Genomic DNA, 20,201 nt, shown 5'->3' with positions numbered 1-20,201 from the left:
GACATTTTTGGGCTAATTCTAAGAGGGCTGTTGTTCTGTATGTCTGGTGAAGATAGATCATGAGGTTTAAGGCCTCGGGCAGTTACGGAGCCTGAAAAGATCAGCATTGAGACTTTGGGATTGATCAGAGCACTCCTTTTTTTTCCTCATGCAGCAATTTGAATGTTCATTAACTCTTTAAACTATAACAAAGAAAATAATCATTTGAATGGTGTTTTTAAACTCCTGATGCAAATTCTCTCAGTCTTTTTTAGCTTCATCAGCTGTCAGCTTCTACTGAAAAGCTTTGTCCTAATTACTGCTGCTCCTGAGATGAATAGCAGTTTGATGAGAGAAGAAGTCATTTCTTGTGTTTAACTCAACATTGATGGATAGGGATAAGGTATGCTTTGCTTGTGTTCATGCTGTGAGCTACTCAGTTGATGGGGCTATGTACAGTATTTATGGGCCTATTCATTTGTGATTATAAAGTTTTTACGCCAGTTACCTATCAGTCATGACTTATAAACTGTGATGATTTAATTTCTAATATTTTGAGATATTTGGTCAAACTTTGACCATATTTTTAAGCCTGTTATCACAAAAATATATAGATGATGAATCAACAAGAAAGAGTGTGTGCAGGCATGTTAACATGCTCATGTTAACCTGCTAATTATGCTTAGCAGGTAGTGTTTACCGTGTTCACGCTAAGCATGCAAACGTATGCTACAACCTTTGAGTCTGTGGGGAAGGTTATTAGTTCTGCTGATGTTTGGTCATAGGCTAGCTTGGAACCGCAAGACCAATTTGCAAATGTGAATTCACTTGGAACCTCTCAGTTATTTTTTTATTTCCAAGGGGTGTTGTCAACAGATGGAGACCAAGCTGCTCCTGGGGGCAACTGGATAGACCTACAACCAATCGGAGCAATGAAACTTGTGATGTAGCACAGAGCAAGTTAACGTGCACATGGTGGAACATACACAACTCAAAGCACAGATGAAATGCAAGCTTTTCCCACTGGATTGCAGTTAAGGGAAACTAGTTAGCTACTACTAACTTTAATACAAAGAGCAGCGTGAATTGTGGCCTGCTCCTTCCAACCATGGTCATCACAAACACATTCGGCCACAAGTCACCAGTTAACACGGTCACTTGTTAAACTCGGAACACCAGCAGTGTAGCGGTGTCTTTGCCTTATGGAAGTCAGAAAATAAGCTTTTAAATTGGGCCTTGGATCTAATATTAATGCTATTATGTTCAAAATCCATTGGCTCACAGAGTGTTGTATCAAACCAAAGTCAACGTACTGAATGAAACCCAGCCCCTATTAGACAAAAGGTTGTCATTGGCCCATCACAAACCAGGATGGAGGGAAATCTGTCTGAATGGGAGGGGTACCGGATCAAATGAAACATGAGCTTGCAGATTCATCTGGATCGCAGGCAAGTCATAAACCACAGTCCTGGGACATGAACTTTGACCTTATGACAGCATTCGATGAAAACTCGCCAAAGTGATTACAATTCATTCTGTGGAAAACATGAATATCTGCACCAAAGGTGACGGCAATCCATTCAATAGTCGCGGAGACATTTCATTCAACTGAAATACATAACTGAGCCAGAAATTTCACCCTGCTGGTGACGCTAGATGAGAAATTAGGCCATCACCGAAGTCATTACGGTTCATCCTCTGGAGTCCTTGAATGTCTGTACTAAATTTCATGGCAATCAGTTCCCCAGTTGTTGGGTTCATTCAAAACCACAAGTATCAACTTCATGATGGTGCTCGAGGCATATCAAGCCACGGATCACTTAAATATGCAGGATTCGTCCTTTGGGGAAAATAAATGTCAGGCCATCTAATGTTTGTGAAGATATGTCAGTCTGTACCACAGTGGTTATCCCTGCACCATCCCTAGAGCCTCATTGCAGTGAAGGACACAACGTAAGGCACATGCTGTACCAGGTGAGCTGTCAGTATCCCCTTAACTGTGTCACAAATTTTTAACTCAAATTGAAAATAAACAGGTGGATGGAAGCCCACTTATAGAGACACATCAGAAAGGAACAGGGTGAAAGTTATAGAGCAGAGTGGACAAACTCTGACAATATATAGTCTAATATAATATAAAACAATTTACTGAAGGATTAGATAATCCAGAGAAAATGGGTTGATATCATATAGTAAAGACATTTTAGGAAACCTTTATTCAGCACTGCAACACCACCTTGAGGAAATGTGTTAATTGAGTAAAATCTTGAGAAAACAGGCTTAAAAATATATTAGCAGCCATGGCCAGTCTTGACTTCTGTAGTACTTAACATGCAATTCATGTCATTTTCACTGATTTGGGACCAGTTTTGATATTGTCAAACTGTTTTGATGTGTTAAGACTAGAATGACTTTTTCGAGAAACTGTCCTGGCTAGTTGCTAGTTGTTCTAACAGAAGCTAGCTCAATAAAATTACTTGAGAACTTACCAGCAGCCCCACTGATGAATGCGGCCATTCAGTCATTTTGATTTCAGAGGGTCTGATTTCTCTTGTCTGTGAAATAAAGTTAAGAGCAAATTTTGGGACACTGGAATCGTTTCATTGCACATGTTACACTTAGCAGGCAGAACTTCTTTAGAGCTACTTCAAATGCTCTCCAAAGCTTCTAACTGTGTTCTGGTAATTGATTTACGTTTTCATCGTGGCTTTGTTTTTGTTTGTTTTTTTACTAATTTAATCATGTAAAAAGGCAAACTTCCCTTTTGAACACTGTCACCTAACAGTGACTGAAACAATGTGATCCAAGTCTTACTAAGAGTGTTTGCATATGACTTCTTGACATACTTGTCAACACTGGGATCTGAAAATAAAGAATTTTCCGGCACCCTGCCACGGGCCGCCCACCACCCTTACCACCATCCACATAGCTCTTACATTTAGACAAGAGTACTAAAAGTTAACCCTAAAATCACCAGCAGGGAACCACTTCCTTTAAAATATCAGAGCAACAAGGATTGAGTTAACTAGTTCCTACATTAAGTGACCACAGTCTGACTAAAGGTGAAATGCTGTGAACATCCCTGGATTATATCAATGAAAACACAAAAGGGCATGTACACGTCACTTACACGATGCTGTTGCTGTTCTGTTGTGATTTTGACAGAGGCTACCAGCAAGACAGTCAGTTGTTGGAGAGGGTGATTGTGAAAATGTATGGGACAGACAGGATCTGTTATCACCATGCTGGTGTTCCTACAGCATAATAATTATAGTGCTCGAGGACCATCATTGCAACTAATCATGCAGTTTTGATGTCAAAGCTTTACAACCCTGGGAAAAAGACTCACATGAGAGAAGTTGGATCTTCTAACACCTGATGAATGCTATGAAAGGGTCTAGTTCAACCCAAACCACGATCTTTTCTAAAACTCAACAAAGCAGTTTTGTTGCCTAAATGTCACCATTGCAACAGAAAACTAATGATTAAAGAAACTGAAAATAGTGAACTCAGGCTGAAAATAAGAAGTGAAGAGTAAGAGCTACATGGGATGCAAACCCCTGTCTCCTGGGTCAAGGTCCCGTGCTTGACCCTTTCATCCACTGCTCTTCGTGTGAGCTAAGTCGCTGATTTTGTCTCGTGTAGTAATGGTCCTGGAGCCACATTAATTATCATGTAGGAACAACACCAACACAACATCAGATAAACCTCAGGCGGTAATGTCTTCCATCAACTTCTTTTTATAAAAAATATGTGAGATTTACAGAAAAATATAAACAGGGAGACACCGGAGAAAATGATCAAATACAGGAGAACTCTAGGAAAACAGGAGGGTCAGTGGGTTCGCCGCTTGTAACAAACACAGTTCCCCAGACCATCAAACTATGGTTGTTCGTATTTTGTGAATTCATACCGGTGTGTGCATTCAAAAGTGAAAATGTTCTAATGCATAGGGAGCCAGTGTCCCTGCCCGTCTCACCGTTAGCTTGTCTACCACTAAGTTTCATTCCTAATTTCTGACTTCTTGCATCATTATTACTGAAAAGCTGAAAAATATTTGTAGGGTTTTCTGCTCATGGGTATCTGCTGTGGTATTGATTGGTTACATTTGAACAGCTCATCATTTCAACAAGGATCAGAGACCAGTTATTTTGTTGGCAGTCAACTTCAGATCCTTAAGGCTTTGATAGCATTGTTGCGGCTAAGACTCATGGAAAACATGAACACTAACAAACTAATCAGTGGACCGGTCATCTCTGTTAAAGGATGAGGTGGTCAACAGTAAAACAGTGCAGTAATAGATAATCATTTATGTAATATCATGGACAGAAATCACGTTTCAGCTTTTTAGAAAACTGATGACAAAAACTGTAGCTTCAAATGGGGGTAGAGATTTGGCAAAAGGTGCACCAAACCGCAAAACAAGTAAACAAAACCGAAAACAAAACTGCGGTTCAGAAAGCATGACATCAGAAAGTACATTACATGCATCTAAAGTAATAAACTTTCTTCTTCTTCTTTTCTTATATTTTTGTCAATTCGTCAGGACAAGATGTGTTAATGTCTTTGGGTTTGTTTTTTTTTTTGTTCTACCCACATGAGCAGCCAGACTGAATTTCCAGTCTTAAATATGGCTCCACTTGATTTCCTGAAACTCAGCGCACTATCTTGATGAGATATGGACTAGTTTGTCCACATATTGTAATAACACCTATAGTAGCCCATTGCTTCAGAAGCGCGGCCCCCTGTGAGAGTCGCACACTGGAGGACGAGAAGCTCTGCCTGAACAAGGCATTGCCACTGACACTGAGAGAGCTAAAAGTAGCCTTTCTGATGATGATGAATTGAACAAGTTAAACAGCATTAAGGATGAAGAAAATAGCAGCTACCTACATCTGCTGGTTTCTAATGTCATGTTTTCTGTAATGTTGTGATGTTTCATTTATTTCTTTTCTTATTTCTATGACCACTTCCCCCTGCAGGATAAAGGTGGGCCCCGACAGGCATGTGCATTCAAACCTAGGGCCTCATTGTTGTGAGACAACAGTGTGAAGCACTGAGCAACTGTACTGCCCCAACTGTGCCGACATGTTTTCTGACATTTTGTTTTGCACCTCAGGGCCACTGCAGTTCTACCAAAGTGAAGAGGTAAAGCCGGTAACATGTACATCTAAATATTTCCAGGAGATGGTTCAAATTGTGAAACATGCCTGTAAATTGTAGAGAACCACTTTTTCTGGAATCATACGTTAAGTTAAAAAAGAATCATTTAAAGTTAGAGTTAGACTACAAAAAAAATATAATAATGACATTTGCAACATAGTGGTGTTTCAAGTCAATTTGAAGAATCTATTATACCAATGTAAAGTATTTATAAGCTTTTTTTATAAAAAAAATCAATTGATTTTGTATATTAAATGTAGCTATTTCAACTAAACTGCAATTCATGAAGCCTTTTGACTGGATCATATGACAACATCTGATGATGCATTTATTGACAGCAGGGCACAGTATGTCACATTGCTCAACTGAACATTTGCTAACATTTAATTGATAATATTTGAAGTCAACAGTGAAGTTTTATCATACGCATTGTCACAGAATGCAAATGTATAAAAGCTGGAAGCTGTTCCTGTTTCATTAAACATGGAGCTGAAGTGTAGTTCATATGCTGTGCAGGCTTACCATTGTAAGCATTCATGGGTTTTTGCTTGAAGAATGTTACTATGTGTTCATCAGGGGATATTAAATGTAATTATGATCAACTACACATGCCTTTGATTTCAGAACATTTCTATTGTGTTTATAGTACAAGCAAGATACTTTCTGCCATTTACTGTGCTCAGTTACCCAATATTGGGATGCTTATAGGATAACTTTCGTTTTTTACAACCTGGACCTTATTTCTAGCATTAAATACGCCTATTTACTCACCCAGACAACTTTGGTGGCATTTGGAGTCGTTTTGAAGAAATTAGCCCCAGAGGAGCGGCGCGTATATCCGTATAATGCGAGTACTCAGGGCATCCAAAACTCGTTCATATTCCAATATTTTGTTATGATATGCTGGTGCTATTCCCCTCTGAGCCGGCAGTCGGCTAGTTTAGCTGTGGTTTGGCACAGCTATGGTTCGTTATTGTGTATTCGTAGCCGTCCGCCGCAGAGTCAGCCGTGTTGTGGCTGGCTGCTCGCAGCGCGCAGTGTTCGGTAATGACATCATCCACGTCAGAGGTAGTTGTCTAGAGACGCCGGATGTTGATAACATGCCACCACAGGCTCAGAGGGGAATAGAACCAGCATATCAGAACAAAATATTGGAATATGAACGAGTTTCACCACAGATTATGCGTTATATAGAGGCTGCGCATGGATGCCCCGAGTACTCGCATTATACGGATATACGCGCCGCTCTTCTGGGGCTAATTTCTTCAAAACAACTCCAAATGCCACCAAAGTTGTCTGGGTGAGTAAATGGGCGTATTTAATGCTACAAATAAGGTCCAGGTTGTAAAAAAACGAAAGTTATACTTTAATAGATATATCTTTAAAAAGTGGTTTACTCCAGAATTTAGAGAAGTTTTTTTCTGGGGTACTGGCAAACTGCTTTTTGAAAGTCATCACACTGCCAAGCTGCTAAGAGGAGAAGGGGGGGGGGGCGGAATAGACCTTGGAGTCTTGTCTAGCCCGTCCCAGTTAGAGAGGGGTCAAAGAATTTGACTGAACCAAACTTTCTAATCCAAACACACATACAAGCTATACACAATATGAAGTTTGTTGGAAAAATCACACGTATTAACATCATATGCTATGTGCTATATGCTATGCATATGTGCACCATGATAAAGTAATCATTTGGTATTATGTAGATTCTTTCCTGAGACATGCAGGTTGCAATCTGTTAGAAACGTTATGAAGACCAGAGGACTCCACCAATAATGACCAAAACGTTTAGTGCTCATCCAAACACCATCATCAGTTGTGCAGTGACATAAAGTAACACTGAGAAATAAGAAATACACCGAGAAGTCACATGTTGGGAAGCATTGTGACAAAGAAACAAGGAATATGAGAAAACAGCAAGGGAAGTGGCTGAATACAGGACCCACATACACTTCAACCTGACATGCCAACATCAAGGGATGGTACCCGCAAGCCTACACCTAAGATCTTCTTTAAAGGGACACAGATTTACAGGTCATTTCACTCTGGATGCTTTGACAGCGAAAGACCAACAGTTACATCAAAAGTTGGCTTTGAAATTACCGGATTCAACATGCAAAGGAAGAAGTTTGCTTCTCTGGCTTCAAATGTGCAAGTTTCCAGGTGGTGAGTTCAGTGGTGGAGGAAAACCTGTGACGTTTTTGCAAATACCAGCAGCAAATGGGTGAAAAACCTGTCAGAGAGAGAACTTAGTAAACCAGAGAGGGATGTTTTAGCAAAAAATGAACTGAACATTGCGGCAGCCCCTAGCTGTGTTCTGTAAGTAGACTTACGACCAACTGCAACCGAATCTGCTATTCAGAACAATAACATTCCAGAAGATGAAGCCGAACGGCTTCATGTTCAGATTTCCACCACTGTATCCGATGCTAAGCCCCCACCCTGTAGTCTCAGCAAACACAAAAAAGCCTTAACCTCCCCAAGCAAAGATCAAAGCAAATCCTACCACTTGATTAAAGGGGGTGTACAATGGTGTTGAATACTGAGGTCTACCATTCTAAGTGACAGTAACACATATGAACTGCTGAGGCTTGATCCCACGAGTAAATAAAAGAAACAGGCAGATAAATGTTTACAAGAAGAGCAAGTTATAAATTGCAGCTTATGTTACCTAAAATACACAAAGATGGGGTCCAGCTTCGTCCAGTGGTCAGTAGAGGCATACAACATCCAACTTAGTGACATACAACATTGCAAAATACCTGGCTACCATCTTAACGCCCTCAGTCGGTAACATGGAATCCCAGATCCAGAACTACAAGGACTCTCCCTGGAAACAGATGAGACCGTGGTGTCATATGATGTTTCGTTGTGCCAACAGCACTGGCTGTCGAGATCGTGAGGAAGAGACTGAGATATGACCACGCACTGAATGAAAGAACACAACGTAATCCAGACCAGGTGTGCTCGCTGCCAGAACCACATATGATACTGTCCTGAAGAGAACAGTATGAGTATGGAGAGTGGAGAGGAAAGAGCTGGGCACCTACAAGGGGGATGCCCCAAGCCGCTGGTTCAGGAATGTGAATAACATCTGGATGAAGATCGAGAGGCAGGAGGAAGGCACGTTCACGGATCACAGTCAGTGGATAAAAACCTCAGTAAAGAGGAGATGAGTGGTATAAAAGTGGGAATAGAGGGAAACCTTCAAGTGCAGGTCTTCTGAAAGCCCACCCTTACTGATCAATATCTCATGTTTGACTTGTTTTAATAAACCCTTTTAAACAATTTGGTTTGTAGTTTCTCTTTATTCTAATGTTGCTGTGTCTGCTGGATGCGTAGATGTACAATTGGTAGCTAACATGTTAGCCACATCAGCCTCTATTATTTAAACAACTTAATTTGGCAAGTAATTTATTAAAAGTAGCTCGTAGTAAGTGTGAGAGGAGAGTGAGAGGCATCTTAGAGAGCCATCTTCATAAGCTGTGAGAGCCATCTTTACTGGCTGACTCCAAGTGTCTGGACTTCAGTGTTCTTGCAGACTCACGGACTTTGCAGGCACATTTCCGGTAAGTCTGAGGGCTGTCCGAACCCACAATTCATCCAGTCCACACGCAGTCCTGACCGCTGCACAGCAGAACACTCTGCCAGAGCTCCACCAGAACCACTTTCATCAGCAGCTGCAGCATCCTCGTCCAGCAAGGCCTCATCCAGTGAAGTGTCCCGTAAAACAAGAAGAGACAGCGAAACACTGGATCTCAGGGAATACACACAAAACCAAATGCAAAAGCAAAGGCGGCTGGAAAACCGAGAAGAGAGGAGATACCTGTGAAGACAAGAGCAGCAAGACAAATGAATCTCCTTTTTGAAGAGATTAAAAAAAGATGACTGACTCAGCCTTGTATTTCGTTTTCAGTGCAGAGGTGCCTTTGGTTTTTCGTTTTGATCACCATTGTTTATCACCACTGCCGCTTTGTTTGTTTTGTATAAAAGAGAAAGAAGACAGCCTCAGTTATCTTGCTGAAACACATGGCAAATTAAAACTTCCATGGCATGACAGCCAAGTTTGATGAAGGCATCATTCTGCGCCAGCCGTTAAACACGGACCAATTTCAGAAATGGTTTCGAGGTTTGGGAAAAAGATTAGCTCTTTCTGACACAGTACAGTACTTGACGAAATGTATTTAGTTACTTTCCACCACTATTCAAGACCCTGTTGATCAAATGGTCCTGAGACTTGGTCACTTGGATCCATAGCGCATCATGAAAGACACACAAGCTCGATCAAACCCAACACTAAGACTGATTTGAGTGGTATGTAATAACAGGCAAATGGAGCCCTGATGGTGATGGCAGACAATTTGCAGAGTTATTAGAGGCTCACTGTTTGTATATAGGAAAGGCATAAATTACTTGGCAGAAGAAAAAGAGATGCAAAACTAGATGTGTGGAGAAGTCACCGCTTCCAGAGCCAATGAGACACAACAATTCCACCCCGGGATGAAAGCTGTGTGAAAGTGGGATGTTGCTTTACATTATAACACAGCGGGGCTCCTGACTGTGCCCTAAATGTGGATCTGCAGAAAGACACAAACAGGTGCTCATGAATATGTATCACCTGAATACACATTGGCAATAGAGCTGCATGTGGGTGAGCTGAATGCAAAAAGGAGAAGCTGCTCACTTTCTGACTTTTAAGTTGGTAACAACGGTTATGATTTGGTTGAGAATCTTTTGAGAATGTATTCACGGATTAATTTGGGAGAGTGTGCTACTGATTGAAGTGAATCTGCTCTGTTTCACTTAGAAAACGCAGCTCTGAGTTGATATTTAAGCCATCTAATAGCTGTTAAGTCATGTCACTAAAAACCACAAAGCTCATGGTGGTGAGGAAAAGTGAGGGGATGACCAAAGTCAGTAGGACTCTTCCTCTAGTGCCCATGAATGTCTGTATGAACTTTAATGTCAATTCATCTTATATGATCATTGTTGAGATATGTCAGTCTGAACCAAAGTGGTGAACAAGCACCCAGCCCTATGTCACTAGCATGAATAATAAACATTTCATTACATTCTGGTGGACAAACTGTGTAACTGAGGCAGTTCTAAATTATGTCAATAGTATTATTAGGAATTATACCATTAATATCAATGTCAAATTTAATAGCAAACTGGCCATTCGTTGTTAAGATACTGGATGGATCTTCCTAATAACCATAACTGGGACACAGTATCTTACCATCTGATCTGACGGCTGTATGTTTGCATTTGATTTTGTACAAGAGCGCACTCCAAACAAAGAAGAAACATTAGATCCTTTCTTGTGATTAGAATTTTGTATCTCAGAGTTAGGACTAATTACATCATGAGTCTCCATTTCTATGTTGTTTGCTGAGTATGATGCCAAATTCTTTCACTTTCAAGTATTTTCACTCCATAATGGAGTCTGCTATGTTGCCAGCTAGGTTAGAGTGATTTCTTTTCTGCTTTGGAAGCAGGATTTGACTGTGGCTCTCCGACCCCATCGGTTCCTGCTGAAAGAGTAACGCTAACACCTCACAATTATATGTTTCACTTTTTAAACGAGAGTTCAGTAATTTCCTAAAACAGCTGGTCAATGTAGCTTTTTTAAAGTTTATTCAAACAGGATCAAATAGTGCATTTGTTGGGACTATTTTCAGCTGCAGATTAATCCACATTTGGCGCTCTAGTGAATATTTGGGGCAGCATGTGGGATGGAGCCAAAATAAACTACAGTGTGTGTTCATGGTAGCAGTGCAACAGTGTGACTAACTGATGTGTTTTTAATAGTTTTTGGACAACAATGGAACTCTGATACATAGGAATAAGATGTGTCAGGCAAGATTCATTAAGTGTTAGTTTTGATCTTTATATCTGATATTTGTTCATTAAAGATCGAACCAGTCTCTAGACTCATCCTAAGCTATTACTGCTGAGTCATGGAAAGAAGTTGCATTGGGTTGTGTTATCTGTAGCCCTGCAGGGTTTATTGTGCCTCCTGACGTTTGAGGCGCTGGTTGCACGTCCTCAGAAATGAGATGCGAGATGCAAAATACACATGAACGGTAGGAGCAGTGCAGGGGCAGCCGGCCTGTGGTGATGGTAGCAGATGCCTGTTGCCAGCAAACCTGGATCACTGTGAAAAATTATAAATTGTCTACGCATGCCTACATAATACAATCAGCAACACAAAAATACCATTGAAACTTGCTGGTGCTCCAGTAACACAAGGCAAGCATGTAACATAACTAAAATTCTTTTATTTGTGCCGACAAAAGTGAGTTAAGTTCAGTGGAGTCATGTCCAGGTGTTTTTTACAGGACTCTTCCTGAGTTCTGATCCACAGCAGTGAACATGCATTGGTCATGTGACCCTCACCTTGCAGGTTGTAGCAGTCGGTGTTCAGCAGACACAGGCTGTAAAAGCTGCCACGGTCTTCTCTTCTGTCCAGATCTCTTCAGGACAGATTTAATGTTTTCTTTTTTCTTTTTTTATTTATCTGTATCTTAGTTTACAGATGCAATGCGCAGGCTATTACAATCATACTTTAATTATTTAATTATCAGGCCTTTATCAGTGAGATTAAATGTGATTTTAAGTAGGGTTAGCACATAATACATTCCATACAACTGATAACTATGTATAATTCGGGTAATTTTGGTAGCATTTCTGATTGCTTTGTTAGATTGTTTTGGTCAAAGAAGCCATCATTTCATTGTGCTGCAGGCAGGAAGCATTTCACTGTGAAGACTGACATGTTGTTTGATGTATTAACAGGTCAGGTGATTTTTCAGGTCAGTTACAAAGAATTTACTCAAGTCTTTTCTATTTTTTCTTTTCTCTCTCAGTTTCTCTTTGCTACTCCAGTTGCCAGGTCCCTCAGTGCCAAACTGAAATGAAAGTAAAAATTAAGCACTTTGAAATTGCATAAAACAAAACATAACCAAACCATTGCATCATGTGTGGGGTTGAAAAAAGCAAACATTACAAAATCATCCCAATGTCAAAGTCATTGAGAATTAAATGTAAAAGAATGCACAAAAGAGACACTCTTTGCATAACAAAATACTACAATTAGAATAAGAAACGCTTGTAAAATAAATTAATAGTTCATTTAACCATTAATAAATAGCAAACTGAAGATAACGAAAGATATACTGACAATAGAAGGCTGTTCTATGCAGTTACATCTTGACCTAACATGAACTTCAGCTTGGCTGCGTGCCAGCTACTATTAGAGTAAATAGTCCGTTAGGATGGTTTGTGATTTCCACAGACATACTGTAAAAGGAAAGAGACTGGTGTGACTGGAAAGAGGACAGCAGTCACATACTGGGAGACACAATGGTGTCAAATTGCAAGATTTCACAATAAGATAAGATAAGATAAGACTTTTTGACTTGTTACAGGAGCAGAATAAAAAAGAGAGGTAGATTCACTTGTCTTAAGCTGTCAGTTCTCTGGTATACAGTTACAGAAAGTTAATCCAGACCTTAATTTCTTTTACTACTTTCTGCCAAGGAAAGAGTCCCTATGAAAGCTGTTGACTGGGTGTTCTTTGGATTATCCAGAATAACAGCAACACTGAATCTGAAAAGAGATGATGCTGTTTCTCAAATGTCATCTTTCAGTGCACCATAAACTAAATTCCTTTACACTTCTTTGTATTAGGGTGGATGCAAAAATCTCAGAGAGAAAAATCTAAAAAATTGCTAGATGCCACCAGAGGCAAGAGAGAACATATATTGCTCTGTAATTGTGTGAATCAACCTATTAAACTACAACTGGCAAACAAGTAATTAAAAGCTGGGTACACATCTTACTGTAACTGAACTCAGCTGTCGACTGTGACTGGCTTGTGCACACAAAGATTTGTGTGTGGGATTCCATCCTTAGCATGCTAATCATTCTGTGAATTCAACTGATTTAGCATGATAATAAATGCCAGCAATTAACCTTCAGTTTATTGGATTTACAGAAGGCTGCCAAGTCCAGCTATTGACATGTAGTCAAATGTTGCCCATTGTTGTAGCATGTTTTCAGCTGTGATTTAATTATTTAATGTTCTTTTTCATGAAGTGTTCACTATGTATTTTTAAATGAAACTGACTGAATTCTGATAGACCGAACGGAAAGTGGGTGGGAACTGCTGCTGTTCTTTGTACCAGTAGGAGCACACCTCTGAGGCGCGCCCTGCAGTTTGAATTAACTGGCTCTGGGTCAGCAGCTGCTCTGGTTTTGTTCCCTCTTTTGACTGAATCTAGTCTGCTGATGAGTTCAATGCTGTCGGAAACGCTGAGTGGAACAAAGTACGAGTAAAAAAGAAATTAAGACGAGACGAAAAATATGATTATGCAGGCTTTTGATAAATAAACGTGCTCAATGAAAGCCCTTGCAGTCCGTTGTTTGAAAAGTGCACGCCCCCCTTGCGTTTGTTTTGGGAGCTGTTTCCTCCCATGTTTAGTGTTAATTTGTCTTGGTAGAAATTAAATGAATATATATGTTCAGAAATATTTGAAACATCTGTATTGTTATCTTCTCGGGTGAACGTTAAAATACGTTAAAAAGGAAATTTACAGTTTATGCTGAAGCGCCGAGGAAGGTAGGCATTTTTGCCGGATCGCCGGGCGTTTGTAGTTTACACGGAGTCACTGAAGGCAGCATGACAGGCAGTTTGTTGACTCCCCCCGTGGCCTCTGCTCAACTTCCTGCCTGCCATAACTTCACTGTATGCAACACAGCAGGACGGCGTCCTCACCAGCGGCTCCTTACACCTGATGAACACAAAGCCGTAAGTGTTTTTATTCGTATAAAGCCGCACTTGTCCAGCGAAGCTGCATCGTTGCTCAGTTAGCTTAACGAGCCTTACATTATCTCTACCCACAAACACGGTAGCGTTAACCCCCTGTAGCTTCCCGTGCTTAGGCCAGCTCTACAATAGATTACTGTACTATAATGAGCTGCGGATGTGTTACGTCTTACACATATGGGTTTGTTGTCATTTATAGCCAGGGATATTATTGTGCACCAGTACGAACCTAACGCTGAATCATTACCTCAAAATTAGCATAGCATGTAGGCGGTTAATACAAGGCTGAAGTTATCTGTAGATGTTGTAGTTAGTATAATATACTATATTATGCTAATTTATGTGTAAGTAGTTATAAGCGTCTTTAAAACCAAACAGCGAGTACAGTAGCCACAGTTAGCATGACAAGCAAACAAAAGCAGTGAATATTACCGCCGTCACCGGCACATGTGATTGAAGTAGATTTAAGTTAGTTACCGCAAGTTTAACGTTACTGCGCGAGCTGTCAAACCGAGGGAGGAGGGGCTTCACCGCCTGTAAAACAGACTGAAGCGGCGGCTGGAGTGTCACCGTAAACTGACAGGAACTGTAAGCTACTGTGACACATTTTTACAGCTCTTCCCGTTGAAACAGCTAGCTATAAATTACAAAAAGTAGCCCACAGCTTGTACTGTATGTTTTGAGTTCCCTTGAACTAAGGATAAAGAGGAATGAAGTGCTACAGTGACAGAGAGAAGGGGAAGTACAAGTCATAATTGCTACAGGGGCAAATTAGCTGCTGAGCTAACTTGCACATTTACATTCTTTTAAACAAAAAATGTCGTCGTGTATTTATGCACAATGTCCCCTCTAGATAGATATGATAACAACAAAACATGTGGATTTGGACCATAAATTTTAAAAGAAAGTGAAAGCTTGTTTTCCATTAAATGTGGCTGCCAGATAAAATGCTTTAATTAATGACACATTTCTATCAATAATGAACATGTTAGGAAAAAGGACAACAAATGCAGTCAAGGCCCTTAGTCACTAGGAAGGTAGTAAGTTATAGGGCTGAAGTATTAGCATGAGAAATGTTGTTTAAAGTATAAAGAGAGGTTTTTGATAGCTTTCGCTGAGGACAGGGAGCTCTAAAATGACCACGCTGAAGAGTCCCGAGGCAAACAAGCAGATATCTGGTAGAAGGAATGTTGTGGTGGGGAGAACTGAGTCATTCAGGAAAATGGCCCATGCCGTCTGCTTTTTATTTTCCCTCTAAGAAGCGATGTGGTGACTCTTTGTGCTCCGGCGGTGCCAGGACTCCTCCCTCCCACACATTTTACTGCACACTCTGCTCTGTCACTCACGTTCTCTGAAGGTTTCCCCTGTCGGCTGCATCTCCTGAGGCCACGCCGACTGTCTGCACAGTGCCTCCCAGCTTTAACGCAGCTGACAGAATTCCTGGAATTTTTGCCCTTACCGTGTTCTTGAAAATGCACGTAACAAGACAGGGGACACATCATTTTCATTTCTCCCAAAAGTGTGAAATGTATATATTTATACAGGATATGGACAATAAAAGCAGCCTCTGCTTGTCTCGTCTCATACTGTATGAGAGAAAAGTCTGAAAAATAACCAAAATTGTGTGCAGCAGGTTTACATTTTCTTATTTCCTGTCGCTATAATCCTCTCATGACACCTGAGATTCATCTCACAACTGTTATGGGGATCCCGACTCTCCAGTTGGGAACTACTGGCTGAAGTGGAGAGCACTAGAATCAGGAAAGTTGGGGTCGATGGAGTCTGACTGCTGCTCTTCTTTTTAGGTCCAGGATTGGTCATGACACAGCAGGAGCAGCAGGAATTCATGGCGAGCTTGGAGGTGGCCCTCTCCTGGATGCGTGCCATCCAGGAGAGGCTGAGGGCCAACGACAACACCCAGGGGCCCCGTGATGCCCTGGAGGCCAGACTCAAGGAGACAGAGGTGAGATACTTCACTTACTGTCCGACCCTTCGGCTCTGACCCCCGCTGCTACTATAGTGCTCTGTCATTAGACACCAGAGTGTAGACAGCTGCGGTTTTTGGTCTTTGAGCAGGGTACAGTATCAAGAAATCATGGACACAGACAGGAATTAATTAAAAAACATAGATGAGATATGTCCTCAGTCATATGCTGAATAAACCACATTTCAGTTCTAATACAATCCAGAAACCAAGATCCTCAAAAAGTCTGACGGTATTATAGTTTCTTGAATATAGCACATGCAAGTCTTAATTTGTCAGTGTTTTGTATGATTAAAATCTTTTTCGTTTTACAAAGTATGTGGACACAATATTGTGTTTGCATGAATAATATTTAGTGAGGACATAAAGTATAATGAATAAAATGAAGTCTAATGAGGAAAATAATTCTCTTATGATAGATTATTATATAGTATTTCTCGTGCTCCGTTGAGTATGTGTGTTGTTAAAATGAAACATGAAATGAAATGACAAACATGTTGTACATAATGCCCCTCTAATTGTCTTCATTTATTTCTTCATTTTTGTTGTTGGCCATTAATGCAAATCTTTATGTAAGTGTTTTAAGAGTGTTTGAAAAACCTTATATATAACTTCTGAATGGGGATTTTTTGTTCATAAAATCAGGATGCTTAGTGATTTTCAGTGGCACAGCAATCAGGATACCATTAAAAATTAGAACTAATGAGAAATGAAAATACATTAATTAGGCAGAGGGTCAGAAAATGAAAGCGGTTGATGGGAAATGCCATCTTAATTTTGAGACATTCTAATTAGTTAACAATAATTTTAATGTTTGACAGTATTCTTTATTCTTTTAGTGTTTAATCTACACGTCTGCTATGTTTGCATTTTGTATGGACTAATATTCTACCCCCCCGCCCTGCTGAATGTGTAGAAAATCCATCAGTCGGAGCATGAAGGTCGTGTGAAGATGGACATGGCACTGGTAGCTGCAGAGAACATTTTGCAGAGTGGAGATGAAGAGCTGAGGAACCACACCCATGCTAAGCTCAAAGACCTGAAAAGCCTGTGGGAGGAGACCTGCACCTATATCATCCACTGTCACAGGTGCTGCTCCACTCGCTGCAGACTCATTTAGGTCTTTTCAGGCGTGCGTTGTGATTGTAGGTATTTGACACTCCTTCTGGTTAGTTTGCCCTGAGGGCAGATTTGGCTGTGTTCACAGTTCAGCTGTTAATGCTCTGTTTTGAATATCTTTGCATGTGTGTTTTCAGGTAATGTTTGACACCTGAACCATCAAAGACGCAGAAGAAACATATGCATTAACAGTTTCAGATGCCTTTAAAGGCTGTATTGGTAATAATACAATAGTAATATTCCCAGATCATGGTACCACAGTACATAGATGTGGATACTTTCTATTTTGTTTCTCTGAGAGTTTCATCAGTGAGCCAGTTATACTCTGAAACAACAGCATGTGAGCTTACTAAATGAGCCTGGTATGTCTTCAGGCAGTTGTCACTGTTGTTGTTGGCACATCTGGTTTGCACAATATCTGAGGTTGAATGACAAATAGCCTGTGGCTTATGGTTGTGTTTTTATGACAGTCGCTTTGCTCTTCACATAGTATGCTGTTTCCTTATATAGGTAGATAAGTAGGAAGGGAAATAAGATCCATTTTTTACAAGAACTGAAATGATCTTCATGAAAAGTCAAATTACTGTACCATAGTAGCTGCTTTTAAAATAGATCCACCATTTGTCACTATTGAGTTGTACTGAAAACATACTCACGTGAATGCAAATATAACATATGCATACAATATGTAGTCTGTAGTCAACCAGATCCGAACTGCTCAGTCTAAATCTTCTTGTGTTTCTTTACACACTCTAGTCGGATCGAATGGGTGTGGCTCCACTGGAGTGAGTACCTGAAGGCCTATGAGGAGTTTGAGCTGTGGCTGACGAGGCAGCAGCGCAGTCTGGATGTCAGGGTGGAGCTTCAGCTGGGGGTGAAGGAGAAGCTTTGGCAGGTGGACCAGCAGAGGGTGGTGGTGAGCGACATCCACAGCCAGGCCACGCTGCTGGAGAGGCTGCTGGACGAGGCTGCCGCGCTGCACAACAGAACCCAGGATCCCAGTGTGGAGCCTCAGGCCCAGGAGAGGCTGCAAGAGGCCTACAACAATGTTAGAGACAGAGCTGAGGTGAGGTGGTCAGACTCGACACTTTTCAACTAGAGCCTGTTACGTACTGACAAACATACTGCTTCCTAAAAGGTCGGGACATTGAGCAAAACATAAACAAAACAATGTGATAATCCTTTTTGACCTATACTCAATTGAAAATAGTACAAAGATATTTATTTAATGTTTTACGTCGTCATCTTCATTGAGTTTTGTAAATATCTGCTTATTCTGATTTTGATGCACCAACACAACAAGTTTAGACAGGAGCAACTAAAGACTGGGAAAGATGTGGAACGCTCCAAAAACACCTGTTTGGATCATTCCACAGGTAAACAGGTTGATTGGTAACAGGTGATAGTATCATGATTTGTTATGAAAGGGGCATCCTGGAAAGGCTCAGTCGCTCACGAGCGAGGATGGAGCGAGGTTCACCACTTTGTCATCACACAATAGTATAAGGGATATGGCGACATGAGCTCAGAATTACTTTGTAAAACTATTGTCTGTAAATGCAGTTAATTTGTAAATGACTGCATTCTGTTTTTATTTATGTTTTACAGTGTCCCAACTGTTTTTTTACATACAAGGTGTGCATCTGCTCAGAGCCATTGAAATCAGTGTGTGGTCGATGTGTCTGCACGGAGCTGCATGCCTGTAGGAGACCTCACAATCCTGTAGTCTGAGAAAAGCAGGAAAACAAAAGCTGAAACTAGTTTAAAGACAGTGACAATTATTTTTTTTTTTATTATTGATTAATCTTTTGTTTACTTATTTGATTCATTGATAAATAATGCAGTCCCTAAAGTGTCAGAAAGTAGTGGAAAATGCCCATCACATCAACGTTTGTACGTTGTAGCCAACAGTCTAAAATCCAAAGATCTCAAAATCTTCACATCAGAGAAGATGGAACCAGAGAAAGATCTCTGCTTGTTAAATGACTTGAACAATAGATTAATTAACAAAATTGTTGTAGAATGATTGTCTGTTGATCAACAAATCTAGGAATTGATTAATTGACTAATCATTCCAGTGTTATTGCTGTTGCTAGTGCACAGGCACACTAGAGTATACATTGCAACTTCATTCAGACCTAGAGACCAACCACTACTCCTGTGCTGAAGTACTACCTGGTCCCAGGTTTCTGTGTGTCAGTTACAATCCAGTTCAGTTCATATTCCTATACAAATTAGCAATTAATTAAATTATGATCATGGTACATTCGGGGGGAGAAGACGAGGGCAGGGCAGTGGGTTGTGTTGCATATGCCGTTGTAGGGAATGCTCACAGTAGTTGTTTGGAAGCTAGAAAGAAAACCCAGACATTTATGTAGTTAATTCTTTTTATCAACATGTGTGCCACTTCACACTGCTTTGATATAAAATGCCATGCTACTGGAAGTAGGGTATTCATGACACATGTCCTGAGCCTTGCACCCGGTCTGTGACAGCTCTGCTTATGCTAATGCAAGCCGAAATGGTGCATGGGCTTGTGGTTAATGTAAAAGTGCACACAGATCAGCTAGTGCAATGTCTGTAGACTAATTCTTTAAAAGCCAAAAGCACAGAAGGAGATAAGGCAAGGGAAATGAAAAAAAAAAACAACACCCAAAGAAAGAAAATGAAATTAAACCATGAAATAAAAAGCATGTCAATCCTCTTGAGTAAAACAAAAGAGAATTCCTTTGTTGGATTAAGGAACAGCTTCTTTGAAACAGGAAGCACAGACCTTCCTGAGGAACACTTGCAGTTGCAATAGCAGTGGCTTGAAATGGAGACTGTCATTTTTGTTCCACTCCTATTCTTTGTTTCCTAACCACCACCACCACACACGTGCACAGGCACACCTCAGCATACATACAGTGCTTATTGTTGATTAAGTTTAGGTTAAGATTAAGTTTGGCGAAGGACCAACAGGAACAAGAATTGTGGCCACGTGGCCAAAAGGCTGAAATGTTTTCACTGAGGACACGTTGTTGTGGGGGTGGCTGTATGTGTGTTGGTGGGATTTACATTGTATTTGCTGTCCGGCAACATCTGGAATCGAAGTGAGCGCGCAGTCTGTGCCCACAGATCAGAGAGCCT

The 20,201-nt window shown here is 40.6% G+C and overlaps 1 protein-coding gene across 1 annotated transcript in view; it reads left to right on the top strand.

The window, feature by feature from the left end:
- Nucleotides 1-13,864: 13,864 nt before the first annotated feature.
- Nucleotides 13,865-20,201, top strand: part of syne3 (spectrin repeat containing, nuclear envelope family member 3) — a 40,726-nt gene continuing 34,389 nt past the window's right edge. The window contains exons 1-4 of the mRNA XM_041954070.1: nt 13,865-13,951; nt 15,775-15,932; nt 16,870-17,042; nt 17,829-18,138. Of these exons, the coding sequence (XP_041810004.1) occupies nt 15,789-15,932; nt 16,870-17,042; nt 17,829-18,138 (627 nt within the window). The 5' untranslated portion in view covers nt 13,865-13,951; nt 15,775-15,788. The remainder of the gene's footprint in view (nt 13,952-15,774; nt 15,933-16,869; nt 17,043-17,828; nt 18,139-20,201) is intronic.

The sequence above is a fragment of the Chelmon rostratus genome, chromosome 15 (genome assembly GCF_017976325.1).
Source record: "Chelmon rostratus isolate fCheRos1 chromosome 15, fCheRos1.pri, whole genome shotgun sequence".
NCBI classification, from domain to species: domain Eukaryota; kingdom Metazoa; phylum Chordata; class Actinopteri; order Chaetodontiformes; family Chaetodontidae; genus Chelmon; species Chelmon rostratus.
The sequence above is the reverse complement of the archived record's forward strand: the minus strand, read 5'-3'. Positions and strand labels throughout refer to the sequence as shown.